This window comes from Bubalus bubalis, chromosome X, assembly GCF_019923935.1.
Source record: "Bubalus bubalis isolate 160015118507 breed Murrah chromosome X, NDDB_SH_1, whole genome shotgun sequence".
Classification (NCBI taxonomy): Eukaryota; Metazoa; Chordata; class Mammalia; order Artiodactyla; family Bovidae; genus Bubalus; species Bubalus bubalis.
In genome coordinates, this window is record NC_059181.1 from 92,519,052 (window position 1) to 92,541,449 (window position 22,398).

Sequence of the window (22,398 nt, forward strand, 5' to 3'; positions counted from 1 at the left end):
TCTGGGAAGTCACTGTTTTTTCAGGCACTGGGTTCATCAACCAGGAGTCATCTATGAAGTTCTCAGACACTTGATGGAAAATCATCAGTGAAGCTAGAACTTCAAAAAGTTGTAAACCACTTGTGCAAAACTGCCAAGATTGGACAGCTGAATGTCCTTCCAAAGACGAATTTATAGGTCCCACTGAAAACCTACTGGTTTTGTTTAGGAAAACTTTATATTTAAAATGTTAATAATTACTAGTCTGTTTTCAAAGCTGTGAAATAGTTTACAGCAACTGGAAAGCATTCTTAATGTGGCATAAATGAATGAGTCTTTTGTTATTTTTACAACCTAATTTGTAAATGTCAAAAGAAAATGGCTTGACGCCATTTCCTCATTACAAAAACAATGAATGTGACGTAAAAACGGGAAAAAAAAGGGGGCACAACAAAAGAAAGTTAAACCTCTCCTTGCGCTCTCTACTCCCTTTCCTGACACCCCTTTCCGGGCCCCTGTAGGTGCGGCAACTACCCTAGGGCAACTGTCTTAGAGACAGTCCTCAGAGAAGCTGCAGAAAAGGCCGGAGCCAAGGCCTGGAGGTGGAAGGGGGGATGCAGACCCTCCCTGGCAACAAGAGAAGGGCAAACTCCAACCGCAGGGAGATGATGCCACTTGTGGGCTCTCAGATTGGAGGGAAACGAGCTGAGTGACGGGGCCTCGCGCACAGCTGGGTGGAGGGAGAGACCGTGCGTGCGGAGGTGGAGGGGAGGGTCCTGTTGAACTCCCCACCAGCCCCTGGGAGGGGAGATCGGAGGGTGAGCTCGGCGGTGACGCGGGGCCCTCACGTGACCGCGAGCTGCAGAGCGACGCAGCCTTCGGTGCAGTCGTCACTCCAGTCTGGGTACCAGCTCCCCGCTTCCCTGCACACGGCGGGCTGGCATCGGGCCCCGCGGCAAGCGGAGCAGGTAAGGGCCCCGCGCACCGCAGCCAGGGCGGCAGCGGACTGCCAACCACGAAGCTGGTCCGGGGATGGGGGAGAAAGCGGGCTCAAGTTCCCGGAACCTTCGCTCGATTCTCCCAATCCCTGCTCCTCCTGCCTAAGTCTGTGCTGGGGAACCCTGGGCTTTGACAGGGCGGATGGTGGGGGGAGTGTCTCAAGAGGGAAATGCAGAGATTGAGATGTTCCTTCTTCTCTGACTCTAATCACTGATCGCACACGTCCGCTCCGCTTCCTGCTAGTTTCAGTGGAAGGGACACGCCGCCACGGTGGCGTTTGCAGAGAAAATGGTGGGCCTTAGTGACTGGACGGCGGAGTTGGTGCGAGTGGCGTCTCGCAAGGTGCGGAGGGATGTTTGATAACCGGGTTCCTGAATCCAGAAAAGCGAATATTGGGATCTGTGTCGTGGGTGCTAGTCCAAGCACTCAGTGCCTTTCCTCTCTCCTGTCTGACGACAGTGATTCGTGTGGCAGTGTTTGTAGCGAGGCGAGGGAAGAAGAGCAAACTGCACAGGATCTGCGGAGGTTAGTGTGGGTACGGACACTCGCTGTGAACCGTTGAAGTGCTATATGAATATTCTCTATGACAGGAACTTAGGCGCCGCTATCTGGATGGTGGCTCTATAGGTGACTTTCTCTAAACTGTGTTTACTTACCAAACTTACCAAGCTTGGGCTTTTTAACTTAAAGTGTATGTTGAAGACCAATAAAGACAGCAACTTTTCTATGGATGCTTTTTTTTTTTGCATCTCATATAATACTGCGAAAATACAAATTGCTGTCTCAAAGAACTACTTTTTTTTTTTTTGGAGATAACCTTTGCGGGGGAGGGATGGAGATTTTGCAGAAGCAAAAGCCCCCGACCCCAACACACATCCTGTCTCTTTTGTTGGAGAACTGCTAGAGATGGGTTTAAGGAGAAATAGATGGCAGTAGACTGTCATTCTAGAGTATAGGCTCTAAGGGCCTCCATCTGTCTCCCCGTTTTCCAGTTTTCCAGATTCTTCCACCTGTTGGCACAGGTGAAGCCCTAGAATCCTACAGGTGGTTTTAGAATAATTCGCCTCTGTTGCTCCCCTTTTACCTGCCTCCCTTTTTTACCCTGCCTGTTTCAGTGCTGGAGAAGCCCTAGGTTTTGTTTGCCAGAGAACAGGTGTCTAAATCCAGATTGTTATTGTTTTGCCGCCAAGTCGTGTCTGACTCTTCTGCAACCCCATGGGCTGTAGCCAGCCAGACTCCTCTGTCCATGGGATTTCCCAAGCTAGAATACTGGAGTGGATTGCCATTTCCTTCTCCAGGGGATCTTCCTGACCCAGGGATTGAACCCAAGTCTCCTGCATTGACAGGCATTGGCAGGCAGATACTTTACCACTGAACCACCAAGCCACCAGGGAAGCCCAGTAAGGCAGGTACTGGGACCCATGTTTTAGATGCTGAAATGTCATAAGTACTCAACATTTACCTTTCTTTTTTTCTCTATTTGTTCCTAGGTCTTCCCATAGGGCAACAGTAGGGCTCTTTACCACTGAAAGCAAAGGGAAGTGGGAGACTGGCCTGGGACTGTGGAGGTTGGTGTGAAGATGGGCAGTGCATAGGGGTAACAAGAGAGGGTGGGCATATAAGATGGCTGAGACTTGAGAGAGTCTCAGTGGAGGGTTCTTCCACTTCTGCACTCTGCCAGATTTCCCCAGTGTTGCCATCCTCCCTGCTGATATCAGTGCAGGAAATGGTAGGAACATTGGGGTAAGGGTGGGCTGCAATGGGACTGAGAGAAGACTTGAGAGGATGGATCATATTAACAAATTTGACATGGGCTCTCACAGGCAGGGATTGGAGTCAGGGATCAGGGTACTTGTCCATTCTGTGAAGGATCTGATCTCTAGTCCCTGTTTGTTTACTTGTCCACAGCTGGGTCTACAGGACTGAAAGGCCTGAGATCACTGGAAGCAAAGAAATACGGAGGAAATTATTCCTGATCAGTATATGCTGGTAAGAGGATGGGGATTGCCTGGGTAGACATCTAAGGTGGGTTGTTGGAGGTGAGTGTCTATCTGGAGGTATCCAGTGTCCAGTCTGGAGGATACTCAGCCGTCCCCTTTTCCAGGCACTCTCCCCACCATCCCTTCACTTACCCCACACCTTCACCTTTATTGTGATAACAGGGAATGGGGTGAATTGAAGAGGATAGAGAGGGGTTTGTTAATAATATATGTCATGGTAAACAAAATCTTCACTCCTGTCTGTTCCTCCATCTGTCTGTCTGTCTCTAGGTCCACAGATCTCATGAGTTTATAGATCTCCTTTAGGATATACCTCCAATCAAGAGAAGGAAAGAGGTGGGAACTGCCTTGATCATTACAGGTTGGTATGAGGGTGGGGACCTGTGGGAGTGGTGACCAGAGTAGGTCCAGTAAAAATCACGGTGTGAGGGCTTCAGTCTACCATCCATAGTCATGCTACCACCATCCTTTCCACTGTTCATTTGATGTAAGAAAATGTGTATGGAAGTACCCTGGGGGAAATTGTTGGGCACTGGGAAAAAGGGAGAAGAGATAAAGGGATGGAAAGAGAATTTGCTAATTATCCTCTTCTCGCACAAAGCACATCATTTTTACACTTGCTTATTCTTCTGTGTATCTGTCTGTGTGATGCACAGAATTAGAAGAGAAACTTTAGCCAGTTTCCTTCCTCCACTTCTAGGTCCATCTCCAGTGGCAGCTCTGGTGGCCTTTGAGTGGCTGAAGACCAGCACCCTTGCAGGCTTACATGCAGACCTACTACCCTCTTTTCCCAGTCTAATTGAGCCCTTTTGTATCTTGTTCTTGCCTTCGTCAAGGGTGATTACATGGGTCGCATTCAGGAAGTGGGCTTGGTTACTGCAGGACTGATGATCTGGGCTGGTGCCTGCTACTGCATTTACAGATTAACCAAGGGAAGAGCCCAGAGTGTGAGGCGACTTGCCAGAAATGGCTCCAAAGTCAAGATGGAGACTGTGGCTGGGATACAAAACCAGACCTTGGCCATGTGTGAAGCCATGGTGGGGACAGAAATTGAGACTAGACCCAAGCCCAAGACCGGAGCAGAAACTGGAGCAAGAAATAGGTCTGGAGCTGAAGTAGAGACTAAGGTCACTGCTACAGACAGAAGCAAAGCCTATTCTCAAGCGAAGGCAATGGCTGAAGCAAAGACAGAGACCCAATCTGCGGCCAAAACGGTGGCTGGAACAGTGATAATAACAGAGGCAGTGATTCTGACTGACGCCAAAGCCAGTGAAGTGGCCATGAAAGAGGCAGTGACCCAAACTGACTCTGGGTCTGGGAAACTAATCAAGAAAGAGGCAGTGACCCAGACCAAAACTAAAGCTTGGGCACTTGGTACTAAGGTAGAGACCAAGAAAGAAGCAATGACCCAGACCAAAGCAGAAACTCATATATTGGCTGAAAAAGAGATAGAAATGAACAGAGTGGTGGTGACACAGAATGAGGCCTTGGCAGTAATCAGGGAAGTGACCAAGACGGGCGCCATAAACAAGATCAGAAGTGTGGCTGACACCAAGTCAAGAGCCCTGGAAGAGACTGTGAGTGTGGCTAAGACTCTGTCTGAGGTCTGGTCTGGTACCTCAGTTGATGCTCAGGGAAATCCTAATTTTGTGTCTGAGGCAGAAGCTGGAGCAGTCATGAAGCCCTGTTCACTGTCTCAGGCTGTGGCCAAGATCCAGATTGACAGCGTTCTTGGTACTGAGGTTGAGGCCAAGGGGAATTGCAAAACCATGTCTCAGGCAGGGTCTTTGGCAGATATGAGGGCTTCTGTTCAGCCTCAAGTTGTAGCCAAGGCCCAGACTGAGGCCATGCTTGGGATGGCAGTTGATGTTGGGGGTTATACCAAGGCCATGTGTGAAGCAGGGGTTGGGGCAGATACAAGTGTTTCTATACAATCTCAGACTGTGACCAAGAAACAGGCTGAGACAGTGTCTGGTGCCAGGGTTGATGACAGGGGAAATACCAATGTCATATCTAGGGCAATGATGGGAGCTGACATGATGGCTGCCACACAGCCTCTAGTTGTAGCCGATACTCAGATTGAATTTGCACCTGATGCCTGGGTTAAGGGTAGAGGCAGTCCCTATGCTGTATCCATGGTGAGGGCTGGAACAGACACTGAGTCCTATATGGAGCCTCAGCCTATGATCTGTGTCCAGGCTGATGCCTTGCCTGATGACAGGGTTAAGGCTCAAGATGATGCCAACACCAAGTCTAAAGAAGAAGCTGGGACAGACAAAAAGGCACAGTCTCAGACTTCCACCAAGAGCCAGGCTGAGGCTCCACCTACCACCAGACGTAAAGCTAGGAGCAAAGCCAAAGGCAAGAGTAAGGCAGGGCTTGGAATAGAGATGAAAACCTGTGTACAGCCTCAATCTGGGGTCAGGGCCCAAGCTGATGTTTTCCCTGATTCCAGAATTGATGGCAAGGGTGATCCTGATGCCATTTCTGGGCCAGGGGCTAAGGCAGAACTGAGGGCCTCTGGTGAACCTCAGGATATGGCCATTTTCCAGGGCGAGGTCTTACCTGGTGCCCAGAATAAGGTCCAGGACAATCCCGATGCTGTTTCTAAGGCAGGGACTGGGTCAGATACAAAGAGCTCTGCTCAGCCCCAGGCTGTGGCCAGTTCCCAGGGGGAAGCCTTGCCTGGTGTCAAGAAGAAGGCTCTGGGCAGTGCCAGTGCTGTGTCTAAGGCAGGGGCTGGTCCAGATGCAAAGGGCTCGGCCCAGCCTCCGACAGATGCAATAGGCCCTGCCCAGCTCCAGGCTGTGGCCAGTTCCCAGGGTGAGGCTTTGTGTGGTGTCAAAAATAAGGCTCGGGGCAATGCCACTGCTGCGTCTAAAGCAGGGACTGGACAGGATACAAAGAGCTCTGCCCAGCCCCAGGCGGTGGCCAGTACGCAGGGTGAGGCCTTGCCTGGTGTCAAGAAGAAGGCTCGGGGCAATGCGGGTGCTGTGTCTAAGGCAGGGGCTGGGTCAGATACCACAGGCCCTACTCAGCCCCAAGCTGTGGTCAGTTCTCAGAGTGAAGCCTCAGCTGGTACTAAGAATAAGGTCCGGAGCAATCCCAATGCTGCGTCTAAGGCAGGGGCTGGGTCAGATGCAAAGGCCTCTGCTCAGACTCCAACAGATACAACAGGCCCTGCTCAGCCCCAGGCTGTGGGCAATTCCCGGGGTGAAGCCTTGCCTGTTACTAAGAATAAGGCCCAGGGGAATCCCAATGCCATGTCTACAGCAGGAACTGGGCCAGACGCAACGTGTTCTGCCCAGCTTCAAACAGATAGAACAAACACTGCCCAGCCCCAAGGTATGGTCAGTTCTCAGGGTGAGGCCTTGCCTGGTGCCAAGAATAACGTCAAGGGTAATCCCAACAATTTGTGCAAGGCAGAGGCTGGAGCAGACCCAGTGGGCTCTGCTCAGCCCCAAGCTGAGTCTGATTCCCCAGGTGAATCCTTGCCTAGTGCCAGAAGTAAGGTCTGGGGCAATCCCAGTACTGTGTCTAAGGTGGACTCTGGATCAGATACCAAAGGCTGTGTTCAACCACAAGCTGCAGCCAGTTCCCAGGGTGAGACCTCGTGTGGTACTAAGAAGAAGGCTCGGGATAGTGCCAGTACGGCATGCAAGGCAGGGTCTAAGCCAGATACCAAGGGCTGTGTTCAGCCCCAGGCTACAGCCAGTTCCCAGGGTGAGACCTCATGTGGTACTAAGAAGAAGGCTCGGGGCATTGCCAGTGGTGCATCTAAGGCAGGTGCTGGGCCACATGCAGTGGACTCTCTGCAGCTGCAAACAGATACAACAGGCTCTGCTCCATCCCAGGCCGTGGCCAGTTCCCAGGCAGAGGCCTTGCTTGGTGCCAGGAGTAAGGTCAGGGGCAATCGCATTACTGAGTCTAAGGGAGAGGCTGGAGCAGGTATGGTGGGCTCTGGCCAGTGTCAATCTTTAGCCCATTCCCAGAGCAAGACCTCGTTGGGGGCAAAGGACAAGGCTAAGCATAAGTGCGAGGCAGAAGCCAAGGGAGATGTCTCTGTAAAGCCCAAGGCTAAGGCCACGCCCACTTCAGAGAATGAAGGTGGGGCAGGCACTCAGGCCTGCACAAAGTCTCAGTCTAAGGTCCACGACTACTACTGGAATGGGATTGGTGTTGAGGACTGGGTTGCTTCAGAGAGATGGATCAAATTTAGGTTTCAGGCTAGGGATGGATACTGGGAGAATAGCACGTCCTGGGCTGATGATGAAAATGAAGCCAATACTGAGTCCTGGAGTATGGCTAAGAGTGAGAATGAGGTTGGTATTCAGTCCTGGGCTGGAGCTGGGGACCAGGCCAGTGGAGGGTTCTGGGCTGGGAGTCATGCCAGTCAACAGTCCTGGGCTGGGGGACAGGCCAATGGAGGTTACTGGGTAGAGGCTACAGACAGGGCTGTTGGAGGGTCCTGGACTGTAGCTGAGAACCAGGCCAGTGGGACTTCTTGGGCTGGCACTGGGAACCAGGCTGTTGTGGTGCCCTGGACTGGAGCTCAGGTGAGTGACAGTTCCTGGGCTGGGGGCCAAACCAGTGGGGTATCTTGGACTGGGGGAGAGGCCATTGGCGTATCCTGGGCTGTGGTTGAGAACCAGGCCAATGGAGCATCCTGGACTGGGGCTGAGGCACAGGCTGGTGGAAGGCCCCAGGATGGGGCTGGGATTCAGGCTAATGGAGCCTCCTGGGCTCAGGCTACAGGTGGGAATGTGGTTAACATTGGGTACTGGGCTGTGGCTGTGGACCAGGCTACTGGAGGTTCCTGGATTCTGACTAGTGATCTCTCTGGTGGTGCAACCTGGGTTGGGACTAGTGATCTGGCCAAGCCTAGACTTGAGGTTCAGGCCAGTGAAAATGTGTCCTGGACTGGGACTGGGCTGGGGCCTGAAAACCAGTCCAGTGGAAAGGCCTGGGCTGTCACTGCCAACCAAGCCAGCGGAGGGTCTGGGCTAGCGTCTGTGGATCAGTCCAGTGGTGTGTCCTGGGTTACAACTGGAGAACAGGCCAGTGGAGGGGCTAGGCCAGGGATTGTAGGCCAATCCAGTGTTGGGTCCTGGTCTGGCACTGGGAACCAGGCCAGTGAAGGATTATTGGTTGGGACTGTGGAGCAGGCCAGTGGGGGTTCCTGGACTGGGACTGGTGATCAGTCTCGTGGTGGCTCCAAGCCTGGATTTGAGGTTCAGGTCAGTGAAGAAGGTTCTTTGGCCCGTGCTGGTGGTCAGGCTGATGGACAGTCTAGGTTGGGACCTGAGGACCAGCCCAGTGGAGGGTCCTGGGCTAACTCTGGGGACCAAGCCAGTGGAGGGTTCTTGGTTGGAGCTGTGGACCAGGCCAATGAAGGGTCCTGGGTTGGTGGGCATCAGGCTGGTAGTGAGGCAAAGCCTAGGTATGAGGATCAGGCCAAATCTGGAAGAGTATCTTGGGCTGACAGTGCAGGTCAGGCTAGTGGAGGGTCTATACTGGGGCCAAGGGACCAGTCTGTTGGAGATTCCTGGGCTGCTATTGGAGACCAAGCCAGTGGAGGATCCAGGCCAGTGCCCGAGAATCAGTCCAGTGGATGGTTCTATGCTTGCAGTGGAAGTCAGGCCAATGCAGGAGGGTCCTGGGGTGGGGCTGGTGACCAGGCGGTTAGAGGTCCTGTGCTCGAGCCCATGAACCAGTCCAGTGGTGGGTCCTGGGCTGATACTGGGAGTCCAGCCAGTGGAGGGTCTTGGGCTGGGGCTGGGGCTCAGGCTGGTAGCTGTTCCAAACCTGGATTTGAGGATCAGGCCAGTGGTGGAGTGTTCTGGTCCAGTGCTCAGGACCAGGCCATTGGAGGGTCTAGTCCAGGGCTTGCAGACCAGGCCAGTGGTGGGTCCTGGACTGGCACTGGGAGTCAGGCCAGTGAAAGGTCCTGGATTGTGACTGGGGATCAAGGAAGTAGCTGTTCCAAATCTGGATTTGAGGATCAGGCCAGTGGAGGAGGCTCCTGGGTTGGCACTGGGGATCAGGCTTGTGGAAAATCCCAGACTGGATCTAAGCCTGCGAATGAGGCTGGTAGAGCATCTAGCATGGGGCCTGAAGATCAGGCGAGTGGAGGGTCGTGGACAAGCCCTGGAGATCAGCCCAGTAGAAAGTCTCAGGTAAGTGCTGGGGTGGAGGCTAGGGAGGGATCCTGGTTTGGAGCTGAGAGTGAGGCTAGCACAGGGTCTTGGTTCTGGAGAGGGGAAAAAGTTTGTATTGTATCTAGTCCTGGGGATAAAAATGAAGCCAGTATTAAATCCAGCTCAGTAGTTGGGAAAGAGGCCATCATTGATTCCAGATTTGGGGCTGAGAACAAGGCCAATATTGGGTCCTGGATGGAATCTGATGAGGCTGTCTGTATGGATTCCTGTTTGGGAGCTGAGTCTGGAGCTGTGGCTGGAGCTGAGGCCAGGCAGGAGTCTTGGCTGTGGGATGGAGATGTAGCCACTACAGGGTCTAGGCTTGGGGCTGGGGCAGAGGCTAGTGGGCGGTCCTGGACTTTGGCTGGAGATGTAGATGAGGATGAGCTAAGTAGAGCATCTAGCCCTGATATTGAGGAGATCAGTTTAAGGTCCTTGTTTTGGGCTGACAGTGAGAACAGTAATGCACTCAGATCTAAGTGTGAGAAAGATGTCAGTTTTGAGCGTGGGGCTAGACATAAGGTCAGCAACAAGGACAAGCTGGAGGCTGCTGGTGGAGTCGATGTAAAGTCTTGTTCCTGGGATGGTAAAAGAAACAGAAGTGAGGATAAATCTGTGCCTAAGACTAAAGCCAAAAAGACAGCTGAGTCAAGAGTCTCATGTCCGTCCATGGTCCCTGGGGCAGGAATGGGGTCATGGGCAGGAGCCATGATCTGGACAGAAATGAAATTTCCATACCAAAATGAGTCTTGCTTCCCACCTGAAGATGAACTCAGAAAGCAAATCAGGTCTGGGGAGAAAACTCAGCCCTGGGTTTGCCGTTGTAAACGTGAAAATAACATGGATCCACGAGAGCTCGAGAAACTCATTTGCATGATTGAGATGACTGAAGATCCTTCTATTCATGAAATAGCCAATAATGCTCTATATAACAGTCGTGATTACCCATTTTCCCATGAAATAATTCGTAATGCAGGTAGAATCTCAATTATTGAAGGCTTGCTTAATAATCCCTACCCTAGTGTTAGGCAGAAGGCTTTAAATGCACTGAATAACATCTCAGTGGCTGCTGAAAACCATAGGAAGGTTAAAACATACTTAAATCAAGTATGTGAAGACACCATCACCTATCCCTTGAATTCAAATGTGCAGCTGGCCGGACTGAGATTGATAAAGCACCTGACTATTATCAGTGAGTATCAGCATATGGTTACAAATTACATTTCAGAATTTCTTCGTTTGTTAACTGTGGGAAGTGGAGAAACTAAAGACCATATTTTGGGAATGCTTTTAAATTTCTCTAAAAATCCCTCTATGACAAAGGACTTGCTCATTGCCAATGCACCAGCATCACTGATTAATATCTTTAGCAAGAAAGAGACAAAGGAGAATATTCTTAATGCTCTTTCACTATTTGAAAATATAAATTACCATTTTAAAAGAAGAGCAAAAGTATTTACCCAAGACAAGTTCAGTAAAAATTCCCTTTATTTCATATTCCAACGACCTAAAGCATGTGCCAAGAAACTTCGCATCTTAGCAGCAGAATACAATGACCCTGAGGTGAAAGAAAGAGTTGAGCTGTTATTAAGTAAACTATGATTAGTTGTAATTTTCCAAACAAATTTGAGTAATATTTTGGTTTTGCAGCTTGGAAGTAATGCACATTGTAAATCGCATTATAATTTCTAAAGTGATGTTGCTTATGATGGTCGATAGCTGGACCATTTTATGAACACCAAATGAATTCAATCTTGTACTGAAAATACATGTGTTGATTTTTACCTTGTCTGGATTGAGATATTTTTGGTATGCTTCATGAGCAGAAACTGAACTGATTCTTCATAAGTAATCTTTGGTCCTTTGTGTGGACTTACGTTTATACATTTGAGACTTTATTTTTATGTCATCAATAAAGTTGTGTGTTTTAAGCAGAAAAAAAAGAAGCCACATCTTTGTCCTTGAACCTGTGATCTATTTGGAGAGGCAAGATGTATGGAAACAAAAAGGTACTAGCAGCATGTTAGAGCCTCTGGTCATGGCCAACTGTTTCCTATGAGTGCTTAAAGGCAACAGAAACTTCCGTAGGCAACAGTGTTCAGGGAAACTTTTACAGAGGAGGGGGCACTTAAGTAGTCTGGGCATCAAGGATGGGCTAAAAACAGGGCAGAAGGGCATTGGAGAAGGGAGAAGTGATGGGAAGAAAGGCATAGAGGTGGTAATTTTGCTCCACAGAGGAGGCTGGCCTGCCTGGAATACAAAGTGTGGGGAGGGGAGTGATGGGAAATACAGTCTAACAGTTGGGGTGAGTCCCATGCATGGAGGGATTTCTAGACTGATTTCTAGACTGAGGTGTCTATATAATTACTCCACCCACCCCTGGGAGATCCCAAGCCTTTCGTGACCAGAGGAATGACAGGATGAAAAAGAGATTATGTGACTGACGTGTGCAGAATGGGTCAGAGTTGGGGTGGGGACAGGAGTAGCCACTGGAAATTGAAGCATCACTTAAGGAAGTTATAACCATAGTTCAGGCATAAATGCTACAGGTGTGAAATTTCACTGGTGACCATGGGAGTGGTAAAGGGAGGAAGGAAGTGAGAGATGTTTTGAATGAAGAAGTGCTGCAACCTATCCTGGGAACATACAGAAAGGGACAATTTTATTGTAGGATCTTGAGGGCATTTGATAGAAAAACATCCTCTTTTTTGTCCAACTCTGGTATCTATGGGAGTGAATACAGTAGTTATTATTTTGATATTATGAGAAAATATAATAGAAGAAGCCTCCCTCATGGCTCAGTGGTAAAGAACCCACCTGCCAATGCAGGAGACACAGGAGACACGGGTTTGATCCCTGGGTTGGGAAGATCCCCTGGAAGAGAGTATGGTGACCCACTCCAGTATTCTTGCTGGGAAAAATCCCATGGACAGAGGAGCCTGGCAGGCTACAGTTCATGGGGTTGCAAAGAGCTGGACACAACTGAAGTGACTAAGCACGCAGAGCATAATAGAAGAAAGAATTCTTTTTAGTGCTTCTATCAACTTTCTTTTACAAGGTTGGTTGGGGTAGGGCCTTTATGGAACCATTGAGGTGGCCGATGACATCCATACTGGAGATCTACCTCCCTTCCATCCCAAAGTGTGGTGAAGTGTGGGAGGAGGGGCACCTTCAAACTGTGCTAGTGGGACCATACTTGGTACAAGATCCATCTGGATACATGTTTTAGAAGCTTTCAAGATGTGCATGCTCTTTGACCCAGTAATTCCATTTATACTAATGTATCCTTAGGAGATACTCAAATAATTGTCTTGTACTAGGCTGTTCATCTTTGCACTGTTTTGAAGAGTGAAAGATTGTGAATGACCCAAGTGTCTTGAAATAGGCACTTAAGGTATGTCTACACATTATGAATAATGAATGATGTGAAACATTATTCAACTCTTGAAAGTGATGATAGGCAACTACACTTATTTACATGGGAAAATTCTGTGTGTGTGTGTGTGTGTGTGTGTGTGTGTGTATATATATATATATGTAATGGAGAAAATAGGCTGCAAAGGCATATTCTATAACTTTTATGAAGAAAGAGCATATATTTAAATTACCTCTATGTATAAAATTTGGTGTGTATATTCTGAGAATGTGGATAGTTCCCTATGAGTGTAAGATTAATGGATAATTTTACCTGTTTTCACTTTTATGTATTTTCTTGTATTAGTGTAAACCAGGACTTTTGCATAATTTGCCAAGAGGGAAATGGATGAATTCAGGCTAAGCAGACCTGTCAATAGCATTTTGGGGAACTAGAGCAAAAGTATACATAGAGGTTCACATACTCATCTCTAAGTATTTGGAAGGTATAAATTAAAAATTTAAAATAAGCATTGCTTAAGTAAGGTTGTAAATATAAGTATAAATGTTTGAAATTTTAAATTTCATTAACTGTTTTGAAAGTAAAGCTCTTCTCAATTCTAGCTTTTGATGGTCACCAACTTTCCAGTGGAAAAAATGATGTCACACTTGCAGTGAATTCTGCAATCTGCTACTCTAATCCTCCTTTAGGAATAAAGAGTTTATTATTTCAGTTGCTTGGAGTGTTTCCAGCAGACAGCCCTCAGCTGTCAACTCTCTTCAGGAATTGCCTCAGCTAGAAAGCCACCTCCCCCAAGGTCATACCTCCTTTCTGGGGGACTTCACATTCAATGACTGATCTACATGACCTTCTTGCCCCAAATGAGACAGCTTAACTTCTCCCTCTGTCCAATCCTTCTTCTTTATTTTCCTTTCTACAGGTTTTGATCCTAAGAACATTCCTTAATAAAAACCCTTCATGCTGAATCCTATCTCTGAGTCTGCCCTCCAGGAAGCCAACCTACAACAGCTGGTACAAGAAGAGGTTCAGAAAAGCATACACTGTGATGAAATTTTGGAGATGGATCACCTGCTGCCTGGCTGGCAATGAGGATTCCATCATTTGTGGTAGGTGGAGTAGATAGGCATGTGGAACATCTAGCAGAGGAGTTGTTAGAGCTTTCACTGGTAGTGAACTGGAATGGCATTGGTGGAAGGGAATGCATTATTAACTGGTGCTGTGTGGTAGATGTTTGAGAAATTTGTGAGGAATATTAAATATAAAGAAGGCCAGAAAATTGAGTGGTTATTGATATTCCAAGATCAGGGCCCTCGTTAGGAGGGAATATGACCCTGACACATGGAATGGGGACATCTGGATTGATGTCCCTAGATGTCTTACTTCCTCTGCTTTCCCTGAGCCCCTTGAGCATTCAGAAGTGTCCCGGTCCTTCCTTTTAAGGGTTAGTGCTTCACCTTGCTTGAATATGCAGAGCCCTTTCCCGGGTAAGATAATGTGTATTTTCTGCAGAATCTTCCCCCACCTCCCGTCCTGGTCACTGGGTCTATGTCTAGGGTTAAATCAAAACGTTACTGCACTGGTGATGTGCTGGGCTTAATAAGGAAGGAAAGGGAATACCTCAGGAAGGAGCAGCAGGACCTAGCCAGCATGCTGGACTTAGCAGGTACTGAGGGAGTAAGCACAGGACTGAATTCTGAGGGCCTTGATCAGGGCAGCTAGAATAAAAAATTGAATAAGGGAGAATGAATTGATTTGAGAGTCCTTTCCCAAGATACAGGATTTAACACTCTGGAAAAGACCCTAGGGGATTAATATGAGCTCACTACTAGAATGACTCCTCAAAGAATGAAAAAAACAAAAATTCCCCGCTTTAAGTGAGATGTAAATGCCAGAGTTGCAATAGTAGATGGTCAGAGGTGGTTGGTTAACATCACTGACTCAATGGACATGAACCTGGGCAAACTCCGGGAGGTAGTGAGGGACAGGGAGGCCTGGTGTGCTGCAGTCCATGGAGTCACAAAGAGCAACCGAACAACAACAACATCAATGGTGGGAGAAGGCTCAGGGAAGCAGGAATAGAATAAAGTCAGAAATCCCTCCAGAGGACTATGTGCTGCAAGAATTTGCTAAAGCTATAAGGAATGCACTGGTTAAAGGGGTACCAGCATCACTAAGTGCAGTGGTGGCTAGCTCCTGCAGTTCAGGGCTCAGAGTAGGAGAGGGTGTTACAGGACAAAAATCACTGATAGAAATGGTGATGTACCTGAAACAATAGAGGCAAGATAACTGTACTCAACTGTCAGAAGTCAGGTGGATGCAAATACCATAATGCACCACTGGGTCAGCGTAATAGGGAAGCCTGATCTGCAGAAAGCTTTGGAAAGGATTATTAGAACAAACACAGTGCTCTCAGTGGATCGATAGTTGTTGTTGTTCAGTCACTCAGTCGTGTCCAACTCTTTGGGACCCCATGGACTGCAGCATGTCAGGCTCCTCTGTCCTCCACCATCTCCCAAAGTTTGCTCAAACTCATGTCCATTGAGTCAGTGATGCTATCCAACCATTTCATCCTCTGCCGCCTCCTTCTCTTGCCCTCAATCTTTCCCAGCATCAGGGTCTTTTCTAATGAGTCAGCTTTTCGAGTCAGGTGGCCAAAGTATAGGAGCTGCAGCTTCAGCATCAGTCCTTCCAATGAATATTCAGGGCTGATTTCCTTTAGGATTGACTGGTTTGATCTCCTTGCAGTTTAAGGGACTCTCAAGAGTCTTCTCCAGCATCACAATTCTAAAGCATCAGTTCTTCGGTGCTCAGCCTTCTTTATGGTCCAACTCTCACATCCATACATGACTATTAAAAAAAAAAAACAGACCTTTGGCTATACAGACCTTTGTCTACAAAATAATGTCTCTACTTTTTAACACACTGTCTAGGTTTATCGTAGTTTTCCTTCCAAGAAACAAGTGTCTTAATTTCATGGCTACAGTCTGCAGTGGTTTTGGAGCCCAAGAAAATAAAATCTGTCACTGCTTCCACTTTTTCCCCTTCTATTTACCATGAAGTGGTTGCCATGGTCTTAGTTTTTTCAATGTTGAGATTCAAGCCAGCTTTTTCACTCTCCTTTCACCCTCACCAAGAGGCTCTTTAGTTCCTCTTCACTTTCTACCATTAGAGTGGTATCATCTGCATATCTGAGGTTGTTGAGATGGTTAAGACAGTTAATAGAATGTGGTGGTCAATATAACACATTACTCTAGGAAAAAAAATCTGACAATTTTTATTCAATCCATGCAATAAAAAAAAATCAGAGATGCTCAGGAGCCTGAGGGAATGTGCCTCAATAAGAATTACATTCCTCCTTGCTCAGCTTTGGCCCTAAGTCAGTTTTTGATTCAGAGTGCACTGTTTAAAGGAGTGGGGTACCCAGTCCTGGGCATCCCAGTTCTTCCCTTTCATCCAGTCCTTCCCTCTACTAAGGTAACTGTGTGCTGAGGAAAGAGGAATACCCAAACATTTTGAGGGCTGATGGACCCTGGCTGTGAGTTGCTATTGATATCCAGAGAACTAACGTGTCATCAGGCCTCACCTTGTTAGAACAGGGGCAGATGGGAGCCAGAAATTAGATAGGCTCTTGGTCTCTGTTGGGTTTACAGTAGCTCCACTGGGTCCACAGACTCACTCAATGGTTATTTTCTTGGTTTCTGAATATATAATTGGAATAGACATTACGATAGTTGGTACAAGTCCCATATTGGTTCCTTGGCATGTGGCATGACCACTCAGTTGCTTCACTCATATCCAGTTCTTTGTGAGTCTATGGACTGTAGCCAGCCAGGCTCCCCTGTCCATGGGATTCTCTAGGCAAGAACACTGGAGTGGGTTTCCATGCCCTCCTCCAGGAGGTCTTCCCAACCTGGGGATCGAACCCATGTCTCCTGTGTCCCCTGCAGTGCAAGTGAATTCTTTATCCACTGAGCCACCTGGTAAGCCCCTTTTTGGCATGTGGAGACAGAGCTATTTGTAGATGAGGTCAAGTGGAAGCTTTGAAATTTCCTTGCTCTTCCTTGGCAAAGACAGTAAATGAAAACATATAGATAGCATCTTTGAAGAGATTGCAGAAGTCAGTGCCACCTTTAAAGACCTAAAGAATTCTGGGCTGTGGTCCCCATCATATCTCCATTAAATCAGTTTGGGCCCCTGCAAAATGGGGACAGAGTCCAGTAAATGACCATAGACTACTGCAAACTCAACCAAGTAGTGGCACAAGTGCAGCTCTCATGTCAGATACAATATCTTTGCTAGAACAGAATAATATGGCCTTGCTGCTGCTGCTGCTGCTGCTAAGTCACTTCAGTCGTGTCTGACTCTGTGCGACCCCCTAGACGGCAGCCCACCAGGCTCCCCTGTCCCTGGGATTCTCCAGGCAAGAACACTGGAGTGGGTTGCCATTTCCTTCTCCAATGCATGCAAGTGAAAAGTGAAAGTGAATTCGCTCAGTCGTGTCCGACTCTTCTCGACCCCATGGACTGCAGCCTACCAGGCTCCTCCATCCATGGGATTTGCCAGGCAAGAGTACTGGCGTGGGGTGCCATTGCCTTCTCCAATATGGCCTTAGGTACCTAGTAATCAGGTATTGGTTTGGAAAATTATTTTTCCTATCCCTGTCAGAATGGAACATCTTAAAAGTTCGCATTCACATAGATGGCAACAGTATGCATTTATAGTTTTTCCTCAAGACTCTACTAACTCCCTGTCCTCTGTCATCACATAATTTGAAGAGATCTGGACCACCTGAATATAATACTGTTAATAGCCCACTATGTTGATGATATCATGTTAATTGGACCAAACGGCCAAGAAATGGCTAGCACACTGGAGGCTAAGACATGTGTACTCTGGAGGATGGGAAGTAAACCTTACAAAGATGCAGGGCCTGGCTACATTAGGTGCAGTTTTTAGATGCTGAATGGTCTGGGGCATCCCATGAAGTAGGAAACTCAACATCTTGTAGGCTTTATTGGATTCTGGAAGCAGCACATTTACATCTGGAATTTACTATTTTGACCCATATATTGGGTGACATGAAAAGCTGCCAACTTTGAGTGGGGCCTAGAACAAAAGAAGAGCCTATAGAAGGTCCAGGGGTTTCAAGCAGCCGCCACTTGGACCATGTGAAAAATAAACTCTAAGGTATTAGAATATAATCAATCTGATTTCGGTATTGACCATCTGGTGATGTCCATGTGTAGAGTCTTCTCTTGTGTTGTTGGAAGAGGGTGTTCACTATGACCAGTGCATTCTCTTGGCAAAACTCTATTAGCCTTTGCCCTGCTTTATTCCATATTCCAAGGCCAAATTTGCCTGTTACCCCAGGTGTTTCTTGACTTCCTACTTTTGCATTCCAGTCCCCTATAATGAAAAGGACATCTTTTTTGGGTATTTGTTCTAGAAGGTCTTGTAGGTCTTCATAGAACTGTTCAACTTCAGATTCTTCAGCGTTACTGGTTGGGGCATAGACTTGGATTACTGTGATATTGAATGGTTTGCCTTGGAAATGAACAGAGATCATTCTGTCATTTTTGAGATTGCATCCAAGTACTGCATTTCAGACTCTTTTGTTGACTCTGATGGCTACTCCATTTCTTCTAAGGCATTCTTGCCCACAATAGTACATACAATGGTCATCTGAGTTAAATTCACTCATTCCAGTCCATTTTAGTTTGCTGATTCCTAAAATGTTGACGTCCACTCTTGTCATCTCCTGTTTGACCACTTCCAATTTGCCTTGATTCATGGCCCTAACATTCCAGGTTCCTATGCAATATTGCTTTTTACAGCATCTGACCTTGCTTCTATCACCAGTCACATCCACAACTGGGTGTTGTTTTTGCTTTGGCTCCAACTCTTCATTCTTTCTGGAGTTATTTCTCCACTGATCTCCAGTAGCATATTGGGCACCTACCGACCTGGGGAGTTCATCTTTCAGTATCCTATCATTTTGCCTTTTCATACTGCTCATGGGGTTTTCAAGGCAAGAATACTGCAGTGGTTTGCCATTCCCTTCTCCAGTGGACCACCTTTTGTCAGAACTCTCCACCATGACCTGTCCATCTTGGGTGGGCATACACAGCATGGTTCATAGTTTCACTGAGTTAGACAAGGCTGTGGTCCATGTGATCAGATTGATTAGTTTTCTGTGATTGTGGCTTTCATTCTAACAGAAGCTGAAGATATTAAGAAGAGGTGGCAAGAATACACAGAATAACTATACAAAAAAGTCTTCATGACCCAGATAATCACGATGGTGTGGTCACTCACCTAGAGCCAGACATCCTGGAATGTGAAGTCAAGTAGGCCTTAAGAAACATCACTACAAACAAAGCTAGTGGAGGTGATGGAATTCCAGCTGAGCTATTTCAAATCCTGAAAGATGATGCTGTGAAAGTGTTGCACTCAATATGCCAGCAAATTTGGAAAACTCAACAGTGGCTACAGGACTGGAAAAAGTCAGTTTTCATTCCAATCCCAAAGAAAGTCAATGCCAAAGAATGTGAAAACTACTGCACAATTGCACTGATCTCACATGCTAGCAAAGTAATGCTCGAAATCCTCCAAGCCAGGCTTCAACAGTACGTGAACCGTGAACTTCCAGATGTTCAAGCTGGATTTAGAAAAGGCAGAGGAACCAGAGATCAAATTGCCAACATCCTTTGGATCATCGAAAAAGCAAGCGAGTTCCAGAAAAACATCTATTTCTGCTTTATTGACTATCCCAAAGCCTTTGACTATGTGGATCACAACAAACTGTGGAAATTTCTGAAAGAAATAGGAATACCAGACCATCTGACCAGCCTCCTTAGAAATCTGTATACAAGTCAAGAAGCAACAGTTAGAATTGGACATGGAACAACAGACTAGTTCCAAATAGGAAAAGGAGTAAGACAAGGCTGTATATTGTCACCCCGCTTATTTAACTTCTATGCAGAGTACATCATGAGAAATGCTGGGCTGGAGGAAGCACAAGCTGGAATCAAGATTGCAGGGAGAAATATCAATAACCTCAGATATACAGATGACACCACCCTTATGGCAGAAAACGAAGAACTAAAGAGCCTCTGGATGAAAGTGAAAGAGGAGAGTGAAAAAGTTGGCTTAAAGCTCAACATGCAGAAAACTAAGATCATGGCATCTGGTCCCATCACTTCACGGCAAATAGATGGGGAAGCAATGGAAACAGTGACAGACTTTACTTTTTTTTGCTCCAAAATCACTGCGGATGGTGACTGCAGCCATGAAATTAAAAGACACTTCCTCCTTAGAAGAACAGTCATGACAAAACTAGACATCATATTAAAAAGCTGAGACTTTACTTTGCCGACAAAGGTCTGTCTAGTCAAAACTTTGCTTTTTCCAGTAGTCATGTATGGATGTGAGAGTTGCACTATAAAGAAAGCTGAGCGCCGAAGAATTGATGCTTTTGAACTGTGGTGTTGGAGAAGACTCTTGAGAGTCCCTTGGACTGCAAGGAGATCCAGTCAGTCCATCCTAAAGGAAATCAGTCCAGAATATTCATTGGAAGGACTGATGCTGAAGCTGAAACTCCTATACTTTGGCCACCTGATTTGAAGAACTGACTCATTTGAAAAGACCCTGATGCTGGGAAAGATTGAAGGCAGGAGGAGAAGGGGATGACAGAGGATGAGAGGGTTGAATGGCATCACTGACTCAATGGACATGAGTTTGAGAAAACTCCGGGAGTTGGTGATAGATAGGAATGCCTGGTGTACTGCAGTCCATGGGGTCACAAAGAGTCAGACACGACTGAGCGGTTGAACTGAAGGATTAGAAGTGTCTGTGTTGGCAGAAGATACCATGTGGAGTTTTTGGTAAGCTCTGATGGGAAGGTCACAACTTATACCAGAACTCAGATTCTGCAACAAAGTCATGCCACATGCAGTGGAGAATTACATACTCAAAAGTATATTTTAAAAGTATTAAAAAAAAAACAACAGCTCCTGATATGCTACTGTATCCTGATAGAGTTGGAATACCCAGCCATAGGACATCAAGTGACTATGCAAGTGACCATACAGCCAGAACTGCTCATCATCAACTGAGTTCTGCCAGATCCTCCAAGGTATAAGGATGGGCAGGCCCAGTAACAAGATGGCAGTTTTACACACAAGCAGGAATGGAGTGTTTAAGCACCTCGTATTGCTGACCCTGCTCACAGTGCCCGTTGTTTCGCTGTATCTCACTGTGGGCACTGTTCCCTGAATTCATGGTAGGCAAGGTGTGAGCTAAGAGGCTGGAAGAAAATGCAAGTAGCCATAAGAACTGCAGACCATTTATTCTCTTCTGCCTGGCACAGCAGCCGTAGCAGGAGACATAACATAACACAACATAACCACACACATCCGTGACCAAGCGAGTACCTTGTGACATGCATGCACAGTGCTATAAGTGATCTCAGCTGTTACATAATCATTATCTACAAAACGTGGGGCAAGAGCGAGAGGCTGTGGGATGAGAGAGCCTGACCACACCATTTTGGCAAATTTGCTCTTTCCCTGCACACCTGCACAATCAACTAAAGCAGCCCTTCCACGATATCCACCACTGTTGCACTAGCATCTTTCACTCACGTTGTACCTGTGGCCCCATAGGGACTCTTTTTTGACAAGCTGACTGAGAAGAAAAAACCCAAGCATTATTTATAGATTGGTGGGCTTGGTGTGTGAGTATCAACAAGGAAAGCAATTCCAGCCTGAAAAAGTCATGATGATCAGGAATGAGGGTCTGGATCATATCACCAGACAATCCACCAAGACCGTAAGAGTGATTGGGATCTATAATTGATAGTGGGAGAGCAAGATGGTCATTTTCAGCTTTGAGACCAATTGCAATGTGGAGGCTATAGTTTGTCCTAAGTTTTCCCTAGGAAGAGAGACCCACCAGACCCCTGGAAGAGCTGATCCTGGAACTTATATAAAGCAGATCTGGGAGGCACAAGGAGTGGACTCTGGAGGATGCTGCAATGCCCTGCCCAGAGTTTCCTTTAGCAATAAAGACCTTATTACTTCAGTTGTTAGGAATGCTGCCATCAGAGAGCCCTTGGCTGCTAGCCCCATTCAGGCGTTGCATCAGCTGAGAATTGTCTTGTTCAAGATCACACTGTATTCTCAGCATGTCCCACATGCAGTGGCTCATTGATGCTGTGTATAAAGACCCGGTCTTCTTGCCCCACTTGAGATGGCTTTTAAATTTCATCCTATCTTCAGAATTCCTTACAGGATATGCTGAGGCATTGTATCAATAGTGCACTGACATTTGATTTTTTCCTCTTTTCGTTCCTTCTTATTTTCTCCCTTTTCTTTCTTAAATGTTGATCCCAGGAGCTCTCACCAATAAACCTCCTATACTAATCTTTGCCTTAGAATCTGTTTCCTGGGGATCCAATCTGTGACAGTGATTCATGCATCTCTCTCTCTCTTTTTTCATAAATCCCCAAATCAAGAGTAATATCTGTTGTTTAATACTGTGAAATATTCTTCAGCTTCTATATGCAACAGTTGCAAATAGTGCATTCATTTTTATTACATTTTATGTAGTTTTTATTACATTCATTTTTGCAACCGCAAACCAGAAAATAAATACAAGCCAGAAAATGGACACTATTGGGATATGAAAGTTTGTAAGCAAAAACCTATGGAATTCATGTATCTGAGAAGAAGGCTCTGATAAGTTAGCTTGTTTTTTCTCTTTCTTAAGTGGTTCACTGCTAAAATCTTCCCTGTAATCTGAAATAATGTCTGTCTCTTATGTCAGCAGTGGCACAACCCACAAATCT

At 46.8% G+C, this 22,398-nt stretch overlaps 1 protein-coding gene across 4 annotated transcripts; it reads left to right on the plus strand.

Moving 5' to 3' along the window:
* The first annotated feature begins 496 nt into the window (after positions 1–496).
* ARMCX4 (armadillo repeat containing X-linked 4) lies at positions 497–10,959 on the plus strand. Of its 4 annotated transcripts, none has more exons than XM_025276050.3 (6): positions 497–947; positions 1,438–1,503; positions 2,469–2,546; positions 2,887–2,967; positions 3,249–3,339; positions 3,679–10,959. In XM_025276050.3, the coding sequence occupies exon 6, from the start codon at positions 3,824–3,826 to the stop codon at positions 10,775–10,777; it is 6,954 nt and encodes a 2,317-aa protein (XP_025131835.3). In that variant the 5' UTR covers positions 497–947; positions 1,438–1,503; positions 2,469–2,546; positions 2,887–2,967; positions 3,249–3,339; positions 3,679–3,823; the 3' UTR covers positions 10,778–10,959. The 4 variants fall into 4 exon arrangements, with proteins under 4 accessions (XP_025131835.3, XP_006051913.3, XP_025131837.3 ...); XM_006051851.4 differs by having other exon boundaries at positions 3,815–10,959; XM_025276052.3 differs by having other exon boundaries at positions 3,249–3,314.
* Positions 10,960–22,398: the final 11,439 nt, after the last annotated feature.